This window comes from Camelus bactrianus, chromosome 2 (assembly GCF_048773025.1).
Source record: "Camelus bactrianus isolate YW-2024 breed Bactrian camel chromosome 2, ASM4877302v1, whole genome shotgun sequence".
NCBI lineage: Eukaryota > Metazoa > Chordata > Mammalia > Artiodactyla > Camelidae > Camelus > Camelus bactrianus.
In genome coordinates, this window is record NC_133540.1 from 98,354,226 (window position 1) to 98,370,675 (window position 16,450).

General features: G+C 35.0%; 1 protein-coding gene across 1 annotated transcript in view; it reads left to right on the plus strand.

Moving 5' to 3' along the window:
- PDCL2 (phosducin like 2) overlaps positions 1 to 12,323 on the plus strand; it is a 34,018-nt gene extending 21,695 nt beyond the window's left edge. Inside the window, exons 4-6 of the mRNA XM_010966189.3 lie at positions 2,524 to 2,667; positions 8,511 to 8,719; positions 12,136 to 12,323. Coding sequence (XP_010964491.3) covers positions 2,524 to 2,667; positions 8,511 to 8,719; positions 12,136 to 12,293 — 511 coding nt within the window. The 3' untranslated portion in view covers positions 12,294 to 12,323. The remainder of the gene's footprint in view (positions 1 to 2,523; positions 2,668 to 8,510; positions 8,720 to 12,135) is intronic.
- Positions 12,324 to 16,450: the final 4,127 nt, after the last annotated feature.

The window sequence follows — 16,450 nt, forward strand, 5'->3', positions numbered from 1 at the left end:
AGCAAATAATCTTTTATTGTTCCAACTACCTGGCCTTTGTTAAAAAGTTTCTATATATCCTAGCTCCTCCCCTACCTCTTCAGAGCAGTCCCTCAGGGCGATCTGAGAGGCTGTCATCCCCGCTAGAGTCCTCCCACCAAATAAAATATAACTCTCAACTTTCAGGATGCGCATTTATTTCAGTCGACAGTTTCTAGAGACAATAGTTGTTCCAGCAGTTTTCTGACCCCTAGAGTAGTCTGATATTAGGACACTATTGGAACATTAGTTTCAGATTCCCCAGTTTCTGGATTGCAGCAGAGAAAGCGGTTCCCTTGGCAGACCAGTTTTGCAATGTCATTCTGGGAGTCATTCGTAGTAGCCAAGTCTGGAGCCTCCTCCTTCATCTTTCCATTGAGTTTGTAAAGCCCTTATTTCCTCAGATTAAGCTTCTTGCTGCTTAAAATAGCTAGAGGGCTTTCTGTTTATGCAACTGAATCCCTACTGATATGATTGTTAGGTGAAAAATGCAGGCCATTGAACACTTTGTCACTTCCTGATGGCAAAACTAACCCAGGTATGTACGTCTTTCCCTGCCCAATTCCACTGAAAATAACAAAGGAAAATGAGGAAGAGAAGGTGAAGGAGAGGAGGACGAAGAAAAGTAGTTGATTGCACCATTAAGTGGGGCATTGTGCCATCACTGGAACAAAAACTTTGAAAAATTTGAAAGATATTAAGCCAATGAGATCAAACTGAAGGAAGTTAATGACAGTGATGCAAAATACTCAATACAAACAAAATAGGGCTACCCAAAGACTGGAGTATGTGTAAGTTCTGAATATCTGGGCCAGTAAAGGGAAAATTGAAGGACTTCAGTTTGAGAACAATGAGAGGACCCTAGACTTGGGTTACTATTCTTGACATTCTCCTCTAGGCTTAATTTTGCTTGGATTACTTGTTATATAAAGTGAGTGGTTTTACTGGACATGTTTCTAATATGGGAAATAAGGACCCTGTGGTATTTACTCAGAGGATCTGAAAACACACCTGAGTGTGTTTTAAAACACACTCAGAATTTTGTATGTATTCAGGTGAAATCAACAGATCAGGATATAACTGCCATTATTATTCTCAGGTCTCAAGAGTAGGGGCATGCCCCACAATGCAGGGCCACAATGGGAAGCACCAGAGTTGGTTAAGAGGCAGGAGGAGTGAGGGGATAACATAGACATGAGCCATTATGTAGTTTCTGTGGGAAAGACAAGCTAGGCAGGGTAAGCAGGTTTAGGACTGGCAAGTTTGTATGATTTTGGCAGGCTCTGGACTATAGTGTCTATCTCTGGTTGTCTGGTACCTGGCCCAGGGATGATTTGGTCAGGGGGGTAGGGGCTCAGCCCAATAGAGGAGGTGGCTGAGGGACTGGGCTCTGGATTGGTTGGTTTATATCTGAGGAATGTGCTCTCTGGTGAGTGTTACCTCTCTTTGGGAATTAGCTTGCTCCTGGGAGGGGCAGCCTCTCCAGGATCAGCAAAGTCCCAGATGCCAGAGGATCAAGAATACAGAAAACAGGAAAATATTGTTAATACACACAGAAAGAAGGGGAGTAAGTGCTCCCAGATAACTTAGAGATACAGAGCAGTAACTTTTTGAGATACTTGTAGATGTGTCAGAAACCATTTGGATTTACTTCATGAGTTCAAGTATTCAACACCTAAATCAAAGTATGTAAATTTTGAGAGAGTTGTTTAACAAAGTTTTAAGATTCTCCATAGATGAATAACTAGGTAACATTTATTGAACACTCACTGTGTGCTAGGAAATTTACATGTTTACATTTAATCCTGACCAATCCCATGAAAGTCTGTATTAGTATTATTCACACTGGGGAGAAACTGAAGCTTGAAGAGATTAAATAAGTGGCCCAAGTCCACACTACTGATAAGTGGGAGATGGCATTTAAACCCAGTTTAGTCTGATATTAGAGTAATCGTTCTTCTCTACCACCTCTCTACCTGCAATAAATTTATAATAAGTAACTATACATATTCACAAAGGCTTTGAACTGAAACTCAGCATGATAGTTAAGAGCATATAAATGGGGAAAATAATAGTATTAACTTCATAAAGTTTTTCAAGGATTAAATTAGTTAATGTAATGCATTTAAAACAGTTCCTGGCAACATAGTAAGTACTCAATAAATGTTAGTTATTATTATTATGTATATTCTCCCTTAATAATGTATATGAGAATTTGTTGGCCCAATGCCTAAATAAACTATATTGATATGATTAAGACTTAGTATTAAATAAAAATAGTCAATAACTAACTTCTTATACTTTGCAATACCCATGATAATACATATTCCCATATAATAAAGAGAAATTGGCATGATAAGGCCATTAATAGTTATTCTATCATCATTTAAAGTGTTTGATACATACTAGCATTACATCCATTGCTCTAAATTGTTATTGCATATGGGAATGGCCTTAAGAATATAACAATTTTCTTATGTAATTTAACTTCATTTTTTTAATTAGAGAAAAGCGGTTACAGGAATGGAAAGCTCTTAAGAAAAAACAAAAATTTGGGGAATTAAGAGAAATTTCTGGAAATCAGTATGTGAATGAAGTCACAAATGCAGAAAAAGATGTGTGGGTTATAATTCATCTATACAGATCAAGGTAATTATCATAGCTTTTTTTGCAAAATGCTCAATACTAATGTTTTAAGATACATATTTTTGGCTTTAATGTTGTATAAAGCATATAAAAAGACTAATCAAGAAAAAGAAATAAAGTAAATTAACTATACTTCAACTTAAAAAAGAAAATTTAATATATCTATAGAGTTGGCTTCAGGGATTAAATTAAGCACTTTAATATATTTTCATGCCTAATTGAAAGAACTTGTCATACTTCTTAGAAAAATAAGTACTCTTGGTAGTTAATTTTTAAAAAACTTGACAAATTTGAAACACACAGAAAAGTAGAAAGAATGATAAAGTGAGTACTCTAAATACCAGCCAGGTAGATTCAACAATGAACATTTTGCTGTATTTGTGTGATTGTGTGTGTGTGTATTTGTAGAACCATTTCAGACTTAAGTTAGGCAGTACATATTTTTCTAATATTACTTTTAGCATGCCATCCACTAAAATAAAGCAGTATCTAGATTTGTAGCAGATTATAATTATCAAAAGAAATGATATACGTGTGTTCTGAAATGTAAATTAAGCACAATGCATTTACTTTGTTTTTCTTAGTTTCTTGTTCCATAAATCGTTAAATAACATCACTTAGTATTAAGAGGATTTCTGGGGATTTTCTAGATGCTGGAGATGCAGAGACATCTAAGACATCTACCTCTTCCATTAAAGAAATGTTGGTGCAGTAGAGGGAGACAATTAAATGTAATAATAACATCTTTTAGGTCTATGTTTGAATTCTATACAGAGTAAAGACACTGAAGAGGGTGTAGTAAGCTCTACCCTTGGAGGATGGAAGTACTGAACTTTAATTCTTGATGTTGGCCTCAAAAATTAAGATTCCCCAAGTTTATGGAATTGGAGGATGCAGACAGGCTGAATGGGGTATTTTGGGTGGAGTATACAGCTCAATCCGAGGTACAAACATAAGTGGTATCATCTTGCTTTGGAGGACTTTACATAGTATTAGCAGGCAGACACTGTTGCAGGAGAGATCAGCAGGCGCTGGACCATGGAGAACCTTTAAAATTATGTGTAGGAGCCCAGACTTTGTCCTGAAGGCAGTGAGGAGCCATTGAAGGATTTTATGCCTGAGGGAAGAGCATTTGCTCCATGATGAGATTTTCATGCTGAGCTAACTTTGTCAGCAGAGTCTAGAATGAATTTGGGGAACCAAAACTTGGAACACAGGAACCATTTAGGACAATCTGATGCTGCTCAGATAAGATAGGTAAGAAATAAGACAGCAGAGAAATAGAGGAGAGGATAGATGAGGAGGAGATAAGATAAGGAGATAGAATCAATATGACTTGATTACTTATTAGATGTTGTAGAAGAAAGGGAGATGTTTGGTTTGAGTGCCAAACTATGAAAATACAGAAGACAATGAATGCCTGATGGTGTAGTTTAGATGAAAAAAGCTACAGAGAACTCCAATGAGCAACCCATGAGCCAATATCAAAGATTACTAAATGAATGTATGTTTATATATGTCAGATGAAAATAAAATATTTAAGTTAAAAAAGATATTTTTGTGATTCCCCACTTTGAATATACATATTTGAATAAATATATATATTTATTTATATATATTATATATATTATATATATTTAACTTTGGCCTCCCTTTACCCATTTCCCTTACCCTCCATCCCCCTCACTCCTGACAGTCACCAGTCTGTTTTCTGTATCTATGAGCATTTTTTTCTCTTTCTAGATTTCACATATAAGAGAGATCATGTGGTATTTGCCTTTCTCTGTCAGACTTATTTCACTTATTATATTGTCCTTGAGGTCCATCCATGTTGTCAGAAATTGGAAAAATTTCATTCTTTTTAGTGGCTGAATAATATTTCATTTTATATATATACACACACACCACAATTTCTTTATCTATTCCTCCACTGATGGATACTTAGGTTGTTTCCATATCTTGGCTATTGTAAATAATGCTGCAGTGAATATGGGAGTGCATATATATTTTCAAGTTAGTGTTTTTTCCTTCAGATAACTACCCAGAGGTAGAATTTCTAGATCATATAGTAGCTCTATCTTTAGTTTTTAAAAGAACTTCCATACTGTTTTCCATAGAGGCTGCACCAATTTTTCTTCCTACCAACAGTGCACATGCATTCTCTTTTTTCTACATCCTCCCCAACACTTGTTATTTCCTGTCTTTTTGATGATAGCCATTCTAACAAGTGTAAAGTGATAGCTCATTGTGGTTTTGACTTTTATTTCCCTGGTGATTAATGATGTTGAGCATCTTTTGATGTACCTGTTGGCCATCTGTATGTCTTCTTTGGAAAAATGTCTATTCAGATCTGCCCATTTTTAAATTAGATTGTCTGGCTTTTTGGTATTGAGTTATATGAGTTCTTTATATATTTTGGATATTAGTTCCTTATTAGCCATATGATTTGCAAATATTTACTCCCATTCAGTTGGTTGCCATTTCATTTTGTTGATAGTTTCCTTTGCTGTGCAGAAGCTTTTTAGTATGATGTAGTCCCACTTCTTTATTTTTGCTTTTGTTGCTTTCGCTTTTGGTGTCATATTCCAAAAAATCATCTCCGAGACCTATGTCAAAGAGTTTATTATCTATGTTTTCTTCTAGGAGTTTTAAGGTTTCAGGTCTTACATTCAAGTCTTTAATCTATTTTGAGTTAATTTTTGTGTATGATGTAAGGTAGCGGTCAAGTTTCATTCTTTTGCGTGTGGCTGTCTAGTTTCCCCAACACTGTTTATTGAAGAAACTGTCCTTTCCCCACTGCATATTCTTGGCTCTTTGTCATAAATTTATTGCCCGTATATACGTGGGTATTTATTTCTGGACCCTTTATTCTGTTCCATTGATCTTTGTGTCTGTTTTATGCCGATACAATAATGTTACAATTACTATAGCTTTGTAATATAGTTTGAAATCAGGGCACATGATGTCTCCAGCATTGTTCTTTTTTCTCAAGATTGCTTTGGCTATTTGGTTCTTCTGTGGTTCCACACAAGCTTTAGATGAATTTGTTCTATTTCTGTGAAAAATGCCATTGGTATTTTGATAGTGATTGCATTGAATCTGTAGATTGTTTTGGGTATTATGGACATTTTAACAATATTAATTTCCAATCCATGGGCACAGAATATCTATTTGTTTCTTCTTCACTTTCTTTCATTAATGTCTTGTAGTTTTCAAAATACATGTTTTCCACCTCCTTGGTTAAATTTATTCCTAGATATTTTATTCTTTTTGATGTAATTATAAATGGGATTGTTTTCTTTATTTCTCTTTCTGATAGTTCATTATTAATGTATAGAAATACAACTGATTTTTGTGTATTGATTTTTCATCCTGCTACTTTACTGAATTTGTTTCTTAGTTCTAACAGTTTTTGTGATGGCGTCTTTAGAGTTTTCTATATATAAGATGACATCATCTGCAAATAGTGACAGTTTTACTTCTTCCTTTCCAATTTGGATGCTTTTTATTTTTTTCTTGACTAATTACTCTCACTAGAACTTCCAATATTATGTTGAATAAAAGTGGCAAGAGACATCCTTGTCTTGTTCCTGATTTTGAGGAAAGGCTTCAGCTTCTTACTGTTGAGTATGATATTAGCTGTGGGCTCGTCATATAAGGTCTTTGCCGTGTTGAGGTGTGTTCCCTCTATATCCAGTGTGCTGAGTTTTGTTTTTTGGGTTTGTGTGTGTGTGTGTGTGAAATAAGGTAAGCAAATATATTAAATAAAAAAGCCAGAAATTGGTAAAGAAAGTCCAAACAACAAAAAAATATACAAAGTCTTTCCCCAGGTGCTGATAAGAACCTAATACATTATCATTGATTTCCATTATCAGGGTGTGTTTAAAATGGAGCAAGAACTCAAACATACGTGCAAAGCAATTGGAGTGCAGAAATCTGTATTCTTCCCTGATCATTTATATCTGTCTGATCTACAATGAACTAAACATTTTTTTCCTCAGTGGTTCACCTTTATTAAGTTTTTCCAGAGTATACATTTAATTTTCATAAGAACTATTATTTTTCCTGTTGCACTTTTATTTATTTGCTAATTTTAATAAAATGTGCAGTTGACACAAACAGGTGTAGAGGGAAAAGGTAGACAAAGTCCAGGAGGATCACCACCTGCCTAGAATAGGCAGTATGCCCTGGTGTGAGTCACTTAGTTACTTCACCTTCAAGAGCTTCACCTTCGACTGTGGGTGTGACAGGTTTTAGGAGTTGAGGATACAAAGCAGAATAAGAAGTTTTATGGTATAGTGCAAGAGGCCATTTAAACATTATGTGTATATATATATATATATTTTGAAAATACATACAAAGTAGTACAAGAGAAAAAAGCACTAATTTTGTCTGATCAAAGTATCTTCCCTAATTAAGAGTGCACACTAGTTTTTCTTTCCTCATACACTATTATTTCAAATATGCTCCATATAAATGATGAGGAAGTGAGTACAAAGGAGAGATACACTTCTACCGAATTTAGGTGTTTTTTTTTTTTAAAGAAAATATGGATAAAGATCAGATTTTTTTTTGGTTGAGGGCAGAGGGGAGATTAAGTTCATCAGCTGTTGATATCAGAATGGATAAGATTGCCCAGTGAATGTGTCTAGGATGAGAAGAGGGTCCAGGACATAATTATAAGGAATATCTACATTGGAGGCATAGAAACAGAAAAAGGAAGTCAAAGGAATAAAAAGAAATTTAATAGAAAGTGTTATCAAAGAAGTCAAAAAAGGAGAGTTTTTCAAGAAGGGAAGTAAACAGAGCATAGAGGTTTTTATCTTTTTTGTTGGGCTGTGACCAGGAGAGAGAGTAGTCATTAGAAGGGGAGAGAATGGGAAGGGACTTTTTAAAAAATGTAGTAACTTGGATATGTTTATGTAAAGTGGAGAAGAAAAGATTAAGAGAACAGGAGAGTAGGGAAGCTGAATAACAAATGGAGGAAGACCCCATAGGAAATGGAAGGAGTGTGGGATAGAGGATTAGCTTTGAAAGAATTTGATAAAGCTGTGCGTGAGTGATAGACTGGAAGAGAAGGGACTAATCAGAGCATGAATGTAATGAGAGTTAAGTGATAGAGCAGGAGGAATTGCAGGTTTGGGTTACATTTCCGATTGATTTTAAATTTCTGATGAGGAATAGTTCTGGATAATGGGGAACAGGACATGGCATGTCAGAGAAAAGGGTGGATGAAGTTTGTTAGAGTAAAAGAATTCAAAGAAGTCTGAAATAAGAACTTTGGATGTGATTATCTCATGTGGAAATAAACCCATGATGATAAGAATTGGGATCCTCTTGTTTCAATTCAGAATTGCTAAAGATTTCCCTAAATGTGTCCAGTTTTTTTCTTTTCTCTTTCCTCCCTCCCTCTTGCGTTCTATAAACTGGCTCAATTAAATTGATGCTAAGTCAGATGTGGTCAACCTCAGCTAGGCATCAAATTACCATGGTAGCAAGCTTCCTAGGCTATAACAATGTTTGTAATAAAAATTACTCTAGGGTAGGGCTGGGGGTAGAGTGCATGCTTAGCAGGCACGAGGTCCTGGGTTCAATCCCCAGTACCTCCATTAAAATAATAATAATAATAAAATAAATTTTAAAATAAAATAATTCAAAAATCAGAGAACTCATTATTTCATCATTACTAAAGGTAACAATAGAGGATGACAGTTGATATGCTCTTGTATTGAAAGGATATCTAAAGATATATTTTTGTCATGGAGATGTTTCACTTATTTTATTAGACTGAGATAAGTTGTCTTGTTTTTTTTTTAAAATGTTGTATGTACTGTTTCTCTTTTTAGTATCCCAATGTGTTTGTTGGTTAACCAGCATCTTAGTCTTCTAGCAAGAAAGTTTCCTGAAACTAAATTTCTTAAAGCCATCGTGAACAGCTGTATTCAACACTACCATGACAATTGTTTACCAACAATTTTTGTTTATAAAAATGGTCAGATAGAAGGCAAATTCATTGGAATTATAGAATGTGGAGGGCTAAATCTCAAGCTAGAAGGTAATTATGTTATTTTCAAAATTTGTAAAAAAAAGGTGAAAACTTCTATAAATTAACAAATATCATAAAAGTTTATTTCCATAAAACGTAAGTTGTTTTCCTCCTTGTTTCTAGTTTCTTTTTATATGCCTCCAGAATAAGTTTCCTACAATAATACTCTTAGCATAACACCTACTGGCTTAAATCCTTAATGGTTCACTGTTTCAAATAAAAAATTCAAAATCATCTGCTTGAGATTTTTAGCCACACCTATGCAACTGTATTTCTCAATGCTTTCTAGTTTCTGCTCCAGCCAGGCTAGTCTTCATTCACTACCCCAGACACAGTTCATTTGTGCCTTTGTACTTTGTTTCATACTCTTTTCTTCTAGTTGAAATACCCTACCATTCTTTATTCTTCCTTACAAACCCTATTTCTTTATGGGTCCCCTAGGTTTCCATTTATTCCATTATGTGATTCTGGACCAATTTATAATCTGTCTTCATCTTCTCTCCTGAATTTATATAGCATGCATTCTCTATACAACTTATTTCGTGTCTTATCAGATATCATTGGTTAGTCAATTCCCTTTCAGTTTTGTCTCTCTAACAGGTACAAGGACTATGTCTACCACTATTTTCTTTTTCATAGTGCACAGCATAGGGCTTCATATTTTCACCTTCTTTAATAATGTTTACTTCCTAACATAGTTCAAAGGCCATATCTTTCATCTAGTCATTTCTTAGAACTGCTTTAATTCTACAGTACTACATTTTTTTTCTTTTATTATCATGTTAAAGCCATTGTGAACAGCTACTTTGAACAGCACTGCTTTCACTCTCTCATTCCACTACAGCTGTTTTTGGCCTCACCTCCAGTACTTTAGTTGTTCCAGAATGACTCCCTTTTCCTTCTCCCAGTCTTTAAGTCTGCTCTTTGTTTTACCACCTTGTTTTTTCAGTTTGTACCTTATCCATCTAACTTAAAAGAATACATAAGAGTACAGACAATAATACAGCAAACATTATGCAATTGTTACCAAAAATAACAAATAAGAACCTTTGTTCGTTTGTCAGCTCAGCTATTTGTTTATTGTTGAAATTAACACTACAGATACAGTTGAGGTTACCTATATTTCCATCCCTAGTCCCATACCCCTCCCTGCCTCACTAAGCAATCACTGTCATGAATAGAGTGTCGCCTGGTCCATGCTTTTTTAAATTGTTATATTTAAAAAACTTTGTCGTAAAATACACATAACATGAAATTAACCATTTTAACCATTAAAAAATATATATAATATTATTAACTATACTTACTCTACTGTACATTACATACCCGGGACTTATTTTATAAATAAATAAGTTATTTTATTTAATCATTTTAAGTATGTAGTTAAGTAACATTAAGTATATTTTCACTGTTGTACTATCATCCCTATTATCCATCTCTAGAACCCTTTGCACCTGGCATAACTGCAACTCCACATCCTTAAACAATTCCCTGTTCCCCTACCCCCCCCCCCCCCAGCAACCGCCATTCTACTCTCTAACTCTGAATCTGACTACTCTCAGTACCTGGCATAAATGAATCATACTGTGTTTATCCTTTTGTGACTGGTTGATTTCACTTGGCATAATGTCCTCAACGTTCATCCATGTTGTAGTGTGTATCAGCATTTCCTTCCCTTTTAAGGCTGGCTAATATTGCTGTATGTTTTTATAGCACATTTTGTTTACCCATTAGTCTGTTGATGGACACCCGGGTTGTTTCTACCTTGTGGCTATTGCGAATAATGTTGCTATGAATGTGGATGTACAAATAATTAGTTTTAGTCCCTGCTTTCAATTCTTTTGTGTATATACTCAGAAGTAGAATTGCTGGATCATATGGTAATTCTACATTCATCTTTTGAGGAATATCCATACTGTTTTCCACAGTGGCTGCACCATTACACTCCCACCAACAGTACTCAAGAGTTCTAATTTCTGTACATATTCATCAACACTTGTTATTTTCTGTGTGTGTGTGTTTTAATAGTAACCACCCTAATGTATATAAGGTGTTTTCCCCCCATTGAGTTTTAATGTTTCCTGTGTCACTTTTCATGGTTCCAAAAATGCTTCAATTTGTTTCAGAAGTCTACTGTGTTCCACTGGTCTGTTTGTCTATCCCTCAGTACAGCACTGTGTTAATTACTATACCTTTATAACAATCAGGTTGCCTCTAGTGGGGCAGATATTTTTCAGAATTTGATATAAATGTTGGAATTAGTCAAGTTCTGTGAAAAATCCCATTTTTAACTTATTACATTATATTTATAGATTACTTGTTGGAGGCTTGATATCCTAATAATAGTGACTGTTCCTATCCATGAACGAGATTTAGCTTGTCATTTATTTTGGTCTTCTTTTATGTTTTTTGTAATTTCCCTCATAAATGTAATGTATTTATGTATGCATATACAGTTGACCCTTGAACAGAACAACACAGGGGTTGGGAGCAGTGACCCCTGTGCAGTCAAAAGTCCGCCCATAACTTTACAGCCAGCCCATGGTATTTGCGGTTCTGCATCTGTGGATTCAACCAACCACAGAACATGTAGCACTGTAGTATGCTTATTGAAAAAATTCCACATGTAAGTGAACCCCTGCAATTCAAATGTATGTTGTTCAAGGGTCAATTGTATTACATTATGTAATGTAATATATTTTGTAATTTTCCTCATAAGTGTATTTTGTAATTTTCTTCATAAATGTTCTGTTCATCTGTATAGTACTTAGGAATACATTAACAAAACCATGAATTTGCCAGGATGGGGGATTTTGGTTATCCATTCAGTTCTTTTCAGATTTCTCTCTTGGATATTTTTCTGTAATTCACATTTTTGTTGAAATTTTCCCTTTAAAATTTTCAAAACTATTGGCATAAATTTTTTCATAGTAGTCTTATGGCTTTAAAATCTTGGTTATGCCCCATGTAAATTCTTTATATTATTTGATTTCTTTACTTTTCTTGTGATCATTTTTGCCTGAGGTGTGTCTATTACTCTCTTCAAAGAACCAACTTTTGATTTTGTTCGTCACCTCTACTGATTTTGTTTTTCTATTTTTGCTAAAGAATTCTCTTCATCATATCCCTCTCTCTGCTTGGGTTTACTTTATTGTTCTTTTCCTAGCTTCTTGATTTGAACTTTCAAAGCACTATTTTCAGGCATTTTAAAATAAACATTTTAACCATAATTTCTCCCTTTAAGTATAACTTTGCTGTATCCAATGTATATTTTGATATTGTAGTACATTCATTATAATCCAGTTCTAAATATATCATTTCCACATTAACTTTATTAGCGTCAACTTCTATTTCATATAGATGAAAAATTCTTCCTTTCATTTTTTCCAAGATTTTTATCTGATTTAATGGGCTATTTATTGCAGAACTTGAATGGAAGCTAGGAGAAGTTGGAGCAATACAGACTGATTTGGAAGAAAATCCCAAAAAAGGCACTGTGGATGTGATGGTATCTTCAATTAGAAACACTTCTATTTATGACGACACTAGTAGTTCAAACAGTGATAATGATGATACCAAGTAGAAATACTTAATAAATAGCTTTAAGGTGTTAGTATATGGAATACTTTATTTGTCACTGCCTTTATAGTCAGAGATGAGAAAATTTATACATAGATCTATTTTATTTCGTTTTTATATTAGAATTATAGCTTATATGTCATTATAAAAACTTACAGCTGTTTCTGAATATTCATTGCCTCCGACAAAACCGGAATTTGTACTGAACTCCCTTAAGTTTTTCTGTAGTTTATCCTTTTTCTGATCCTTGTTGGACAAAAACGAACATATTCCAAGTCCTCTGTGTGGCCTGCTCACTTCCAAAGAGGCCTATGAATGAAAATGATGAAAGAGCACCGTGAGATTTCATTTAATTTACATCAGTAGATATTAAAGTCTATTATTTAGGGGCTTGAATGAAAAATCCTTAAATTTATGACCATGCGCTTTTTCTTTAAAATCTTATATCTATTAAAAAAAATTTAACCACTCAATAGAAAAATGCAATTTAAAAAAAGTACATAAGAAATATCTCCACTCATTAATATCGTTTTTAATAGTTGTTCTATTATCATTAGAAAATACCAACTTACTAAGTAGTCCCACTAACAGACTGTAGAATCTAGAACTGTATGACATGTAAGTTTCTAAATCATGAGAAGTGAGAAAAATATATTGTGAGGCTCACCTATGTCTTCACAGTAATCACAGAAGAATTCATCGTGAGAAAACATACAATATTAGGATGCTGCAGAAGACCTGCAGGATTTTTTTTTATCTTGGCTTAATAAGGAACATCACATTTAGAGAAAATGGTGGTAAATCTAGCATGTAGTAGTTCAATAACAGATTTTACTCTTCTACTTTGTTTGCATTGATGACTCATCATTCTGATTATAGATATTCACTAATGTTGGTGAAGAAATCTAGACTAAGTTTAAATGATTAGATTACAAAAATAAATTGGCGAGAATTGAGACAGTTGAACATGGAGTCAGAAGAGGCTGTGCTGTTCCTGGGGGTGGGTAGGGATCATAGAGGCTGCAGAGAATGGCGAAGTGAAGGCAAGTTAAGTACGGACATGAGGAAGGTAATAGTAATTTATTTCACCAATAAGGTAACATCAAATGATCTAACTTTGGAAAGAATTAGAAAGAGCTCTTTCTTCCAAGAAAGCAAAGAAAAGGTTTTAAAAATATACTAATTGGAATGAAGGGAAGGAAAGTTGGGAGTTGCTCACAATGGTCTGTATTATAGCTTTATGCACACATATAAGAGAATTATGTATAGGGTCCAACTCCTGAAATTCTCTAACAAATGGATGAATAAACTCCTATTCAGGATAAAACAGTTATGGAAATGAAAGGAAAAGCCATATTATCATAAAGTTAAAATGTAACTTTAATGCCATCTACTGCATATAAATAAAGGTTCCCCTAAATGTAATCTTTTGTTTAAGTAAATATACATTTTCCTATTTTCTCTTTTTTATGTTAAAATTAACAAGGTAGTATTAATAGTATTTAAGGTAGCTGAATAAAAAGACACAGATTTCTTAATTCTTAATTCAAATCCACCAGGTGGCAGTAGTTTTTATCCACAAGTTTCATGAAAACTTTAACATTTGTAAAAATCATAGAATTACAGCATGTTGGAGGTGGCTGGTCTTGATTCCAGCCTCAGCCTTTTTCAAATGATGCACAAACACAGACACATTCTTCTAGCAAGTACTCATGCTTGCCAACACAGGTCAGTACTACTTCATACCCTACTTCATTTTTTACATTCTCATTTAAATAGGGTATAAATATTTGTTAGAATGTGGGGAAATTATGTAATATTTAATATTGTGTATCCCATTTTATTGAATGAATTTTTATTCCATGGGATACAAATGTGAAATGTTTTTAGAATTTGCCAATATTAAACTGTTTTTGACCTACAAAAGTGAATATTTCATATATTCCAACCTAATACTTTATTTCTTGCTGCCAACCATGCTCTGTTAGAACTCCCTTACCTACTTTATAGAGCCTTGTTTGTCAAAGTGTGGTCCTCAAATCAGCAGCATCCCCAGGGAGCCTGTTAGAAATGTAGAATTTCTGGTCCCATCCCAGACTAACTGAATTGGAATTTTTGTTTTAATGAGATCTTTAGGTGATTAAGCAGTACTGGGTAGCAGACCCCTTAAAGACATCTTGAGCAGATTCTTTAACTCTTCTTTCAAAATTTCGTTATTAAAAGTCTGTCTGGTTTAAAGTCCAATCTCAGTTCCGAGGCAAGTGTTCTCTGGCTGAACTTGCGACTCAGGAACTCTGAAGATGGAAAGTAGAGTTTGTTTTTGGCCAATTATTTCCCTCTCTTTTCACGGTCCATTCTCTCTGGTATTGGAAACTGGGAGGGAGATTAGGGAAGAAAGGGATAAGTTTTTCTTAACTGGGTAAGTACAATCCATATTGCATCTAAATGCTCACTCTAACGAGCACACTGAGTTCTCCTAGAAACTCTGAGGCAGCCTCTCCATGGTAAAGCTCCTTGACATGAGAGATCAGTTTGCAGAGTGCCCTCTGTTTTGATCTCTCTCCGTTCCCACTCCTAGAAGTACACCCAGCTGCTAGCTGCTAGAATTTCTTTTCCCCTTATGTGTCAAGATGTTTCAAATCTGGTTGGTACTTTCTACACATCATTGATGGACCCAGGAGAAACTTATACATCCTTGCCATGCCAAGTTGTAGGAGTGCACGTTGCTTTCCTTTAACCCTCTTCCTGGCCATTTGTTTCTCTCCAAGTTTCTGTCTTCTTGTTTATGTAGATGTAGGGCATATCAACAAATCCATAAGGCATGAGATGCCAGTCTCTTCTCTAGCTGATTCTGTTGGAGCCTTGTTTACTTAACTCAGAATAGGTAAGTGAAAAATAGGAAAGGAAAAGCCATAGTACTCTCCAGGAATTTAGTTAAGACATGGCTCCAATGATTCTCTCATCCTCCTTTTCCCATATTCTCTGCTTATATTGCCTGAAAGTAGGGGTTGGAGGTTTTGACCATGTTGGGTCGTTTTGCCAGCTTTTAGTCCTGGCTAAAGGAGTAAGTTATCTGGCCCCAAATGTTGGCAGCTATTTAGAGGATGAGTACTTCATGTTCTTTGTTCCCATTTTGAACTTCACTCAGCAGCCTCTTATTTAGGTGTTAGCTGTGTCCGTTACAATATTACATATTCTTGTGGGTACTCAAATAGTTACTAACACAGTACTTAGTGTTTCACTGTTTTCAGTTTCTCTCTCCTTTGCACTTTAATACACATTGCTAAGTTTACCTCTTGACAACACTGTAATCTGCCTACAATCTTAATTTAGGATATAAGAATGAGCCTAAAAATCTTCTAGCATGTTTTATCTCTCATGTCATTCATTCATTCAGTTTAACTCAAGTACTGAAATGGATGCTGCATATGCAGGGGTGAACACAACACATGGTTCTTGCCTCCTGGAATTTACCATGTGATGGTGGTGGTGGTTGGGTGGGGAAGATAGTTAATAGATAAGAAAACAAATATCAAAAAAAAAAAAAATAGTGAGTGCGCAAATAGAGAATAACTGTGGGTACTGGGTGGGGGGCATGTGAGAGTTATAAGGGAGACCTCCTAAATAGGATAGTTAGAACTTTGAGACATGAAGATTGAGGAGGAGTCAGCCATGAGAAAAGGTAGGAGGGTGGTCCAGTCAAGGGCACACCATGTGCCAAAGCCTGAGAATACAGAGAGATTAGCAAGGAACTGAAGGAAGTTTCTGGGTGGAAGTGTTATGAAAAAGAGAAAATGGTAGGACATGAGGTTAGAGAGGTAGCAGGGGCCAGATCAAACAGGGTATTATGACCATGATTAGGCTAGGGGACAAACTTAGGGTCTATGAAACTATGAGGCAGGATTTTTGTTTTAGGGAGAAGTGCAATCTCGTAGTTGGAAAAGTTATCAAAAATATCTGATACAGTTTTCTTCTTGGAGAGATATGGGGAGAAAGGGAAGTTGTGAACTGAGCCATGAGAAATGCTCAAGCAGTGGCAGAGGACTGAGCAGAAAAACGGGAGTATCAACAGGTCTTGGTAAATGATTAAATACAGAAAGTGAGAGAGGAGGGAGTCAAACACGAACATGATTTGTTCCTAGTGACTAAGAGGACAGTGGA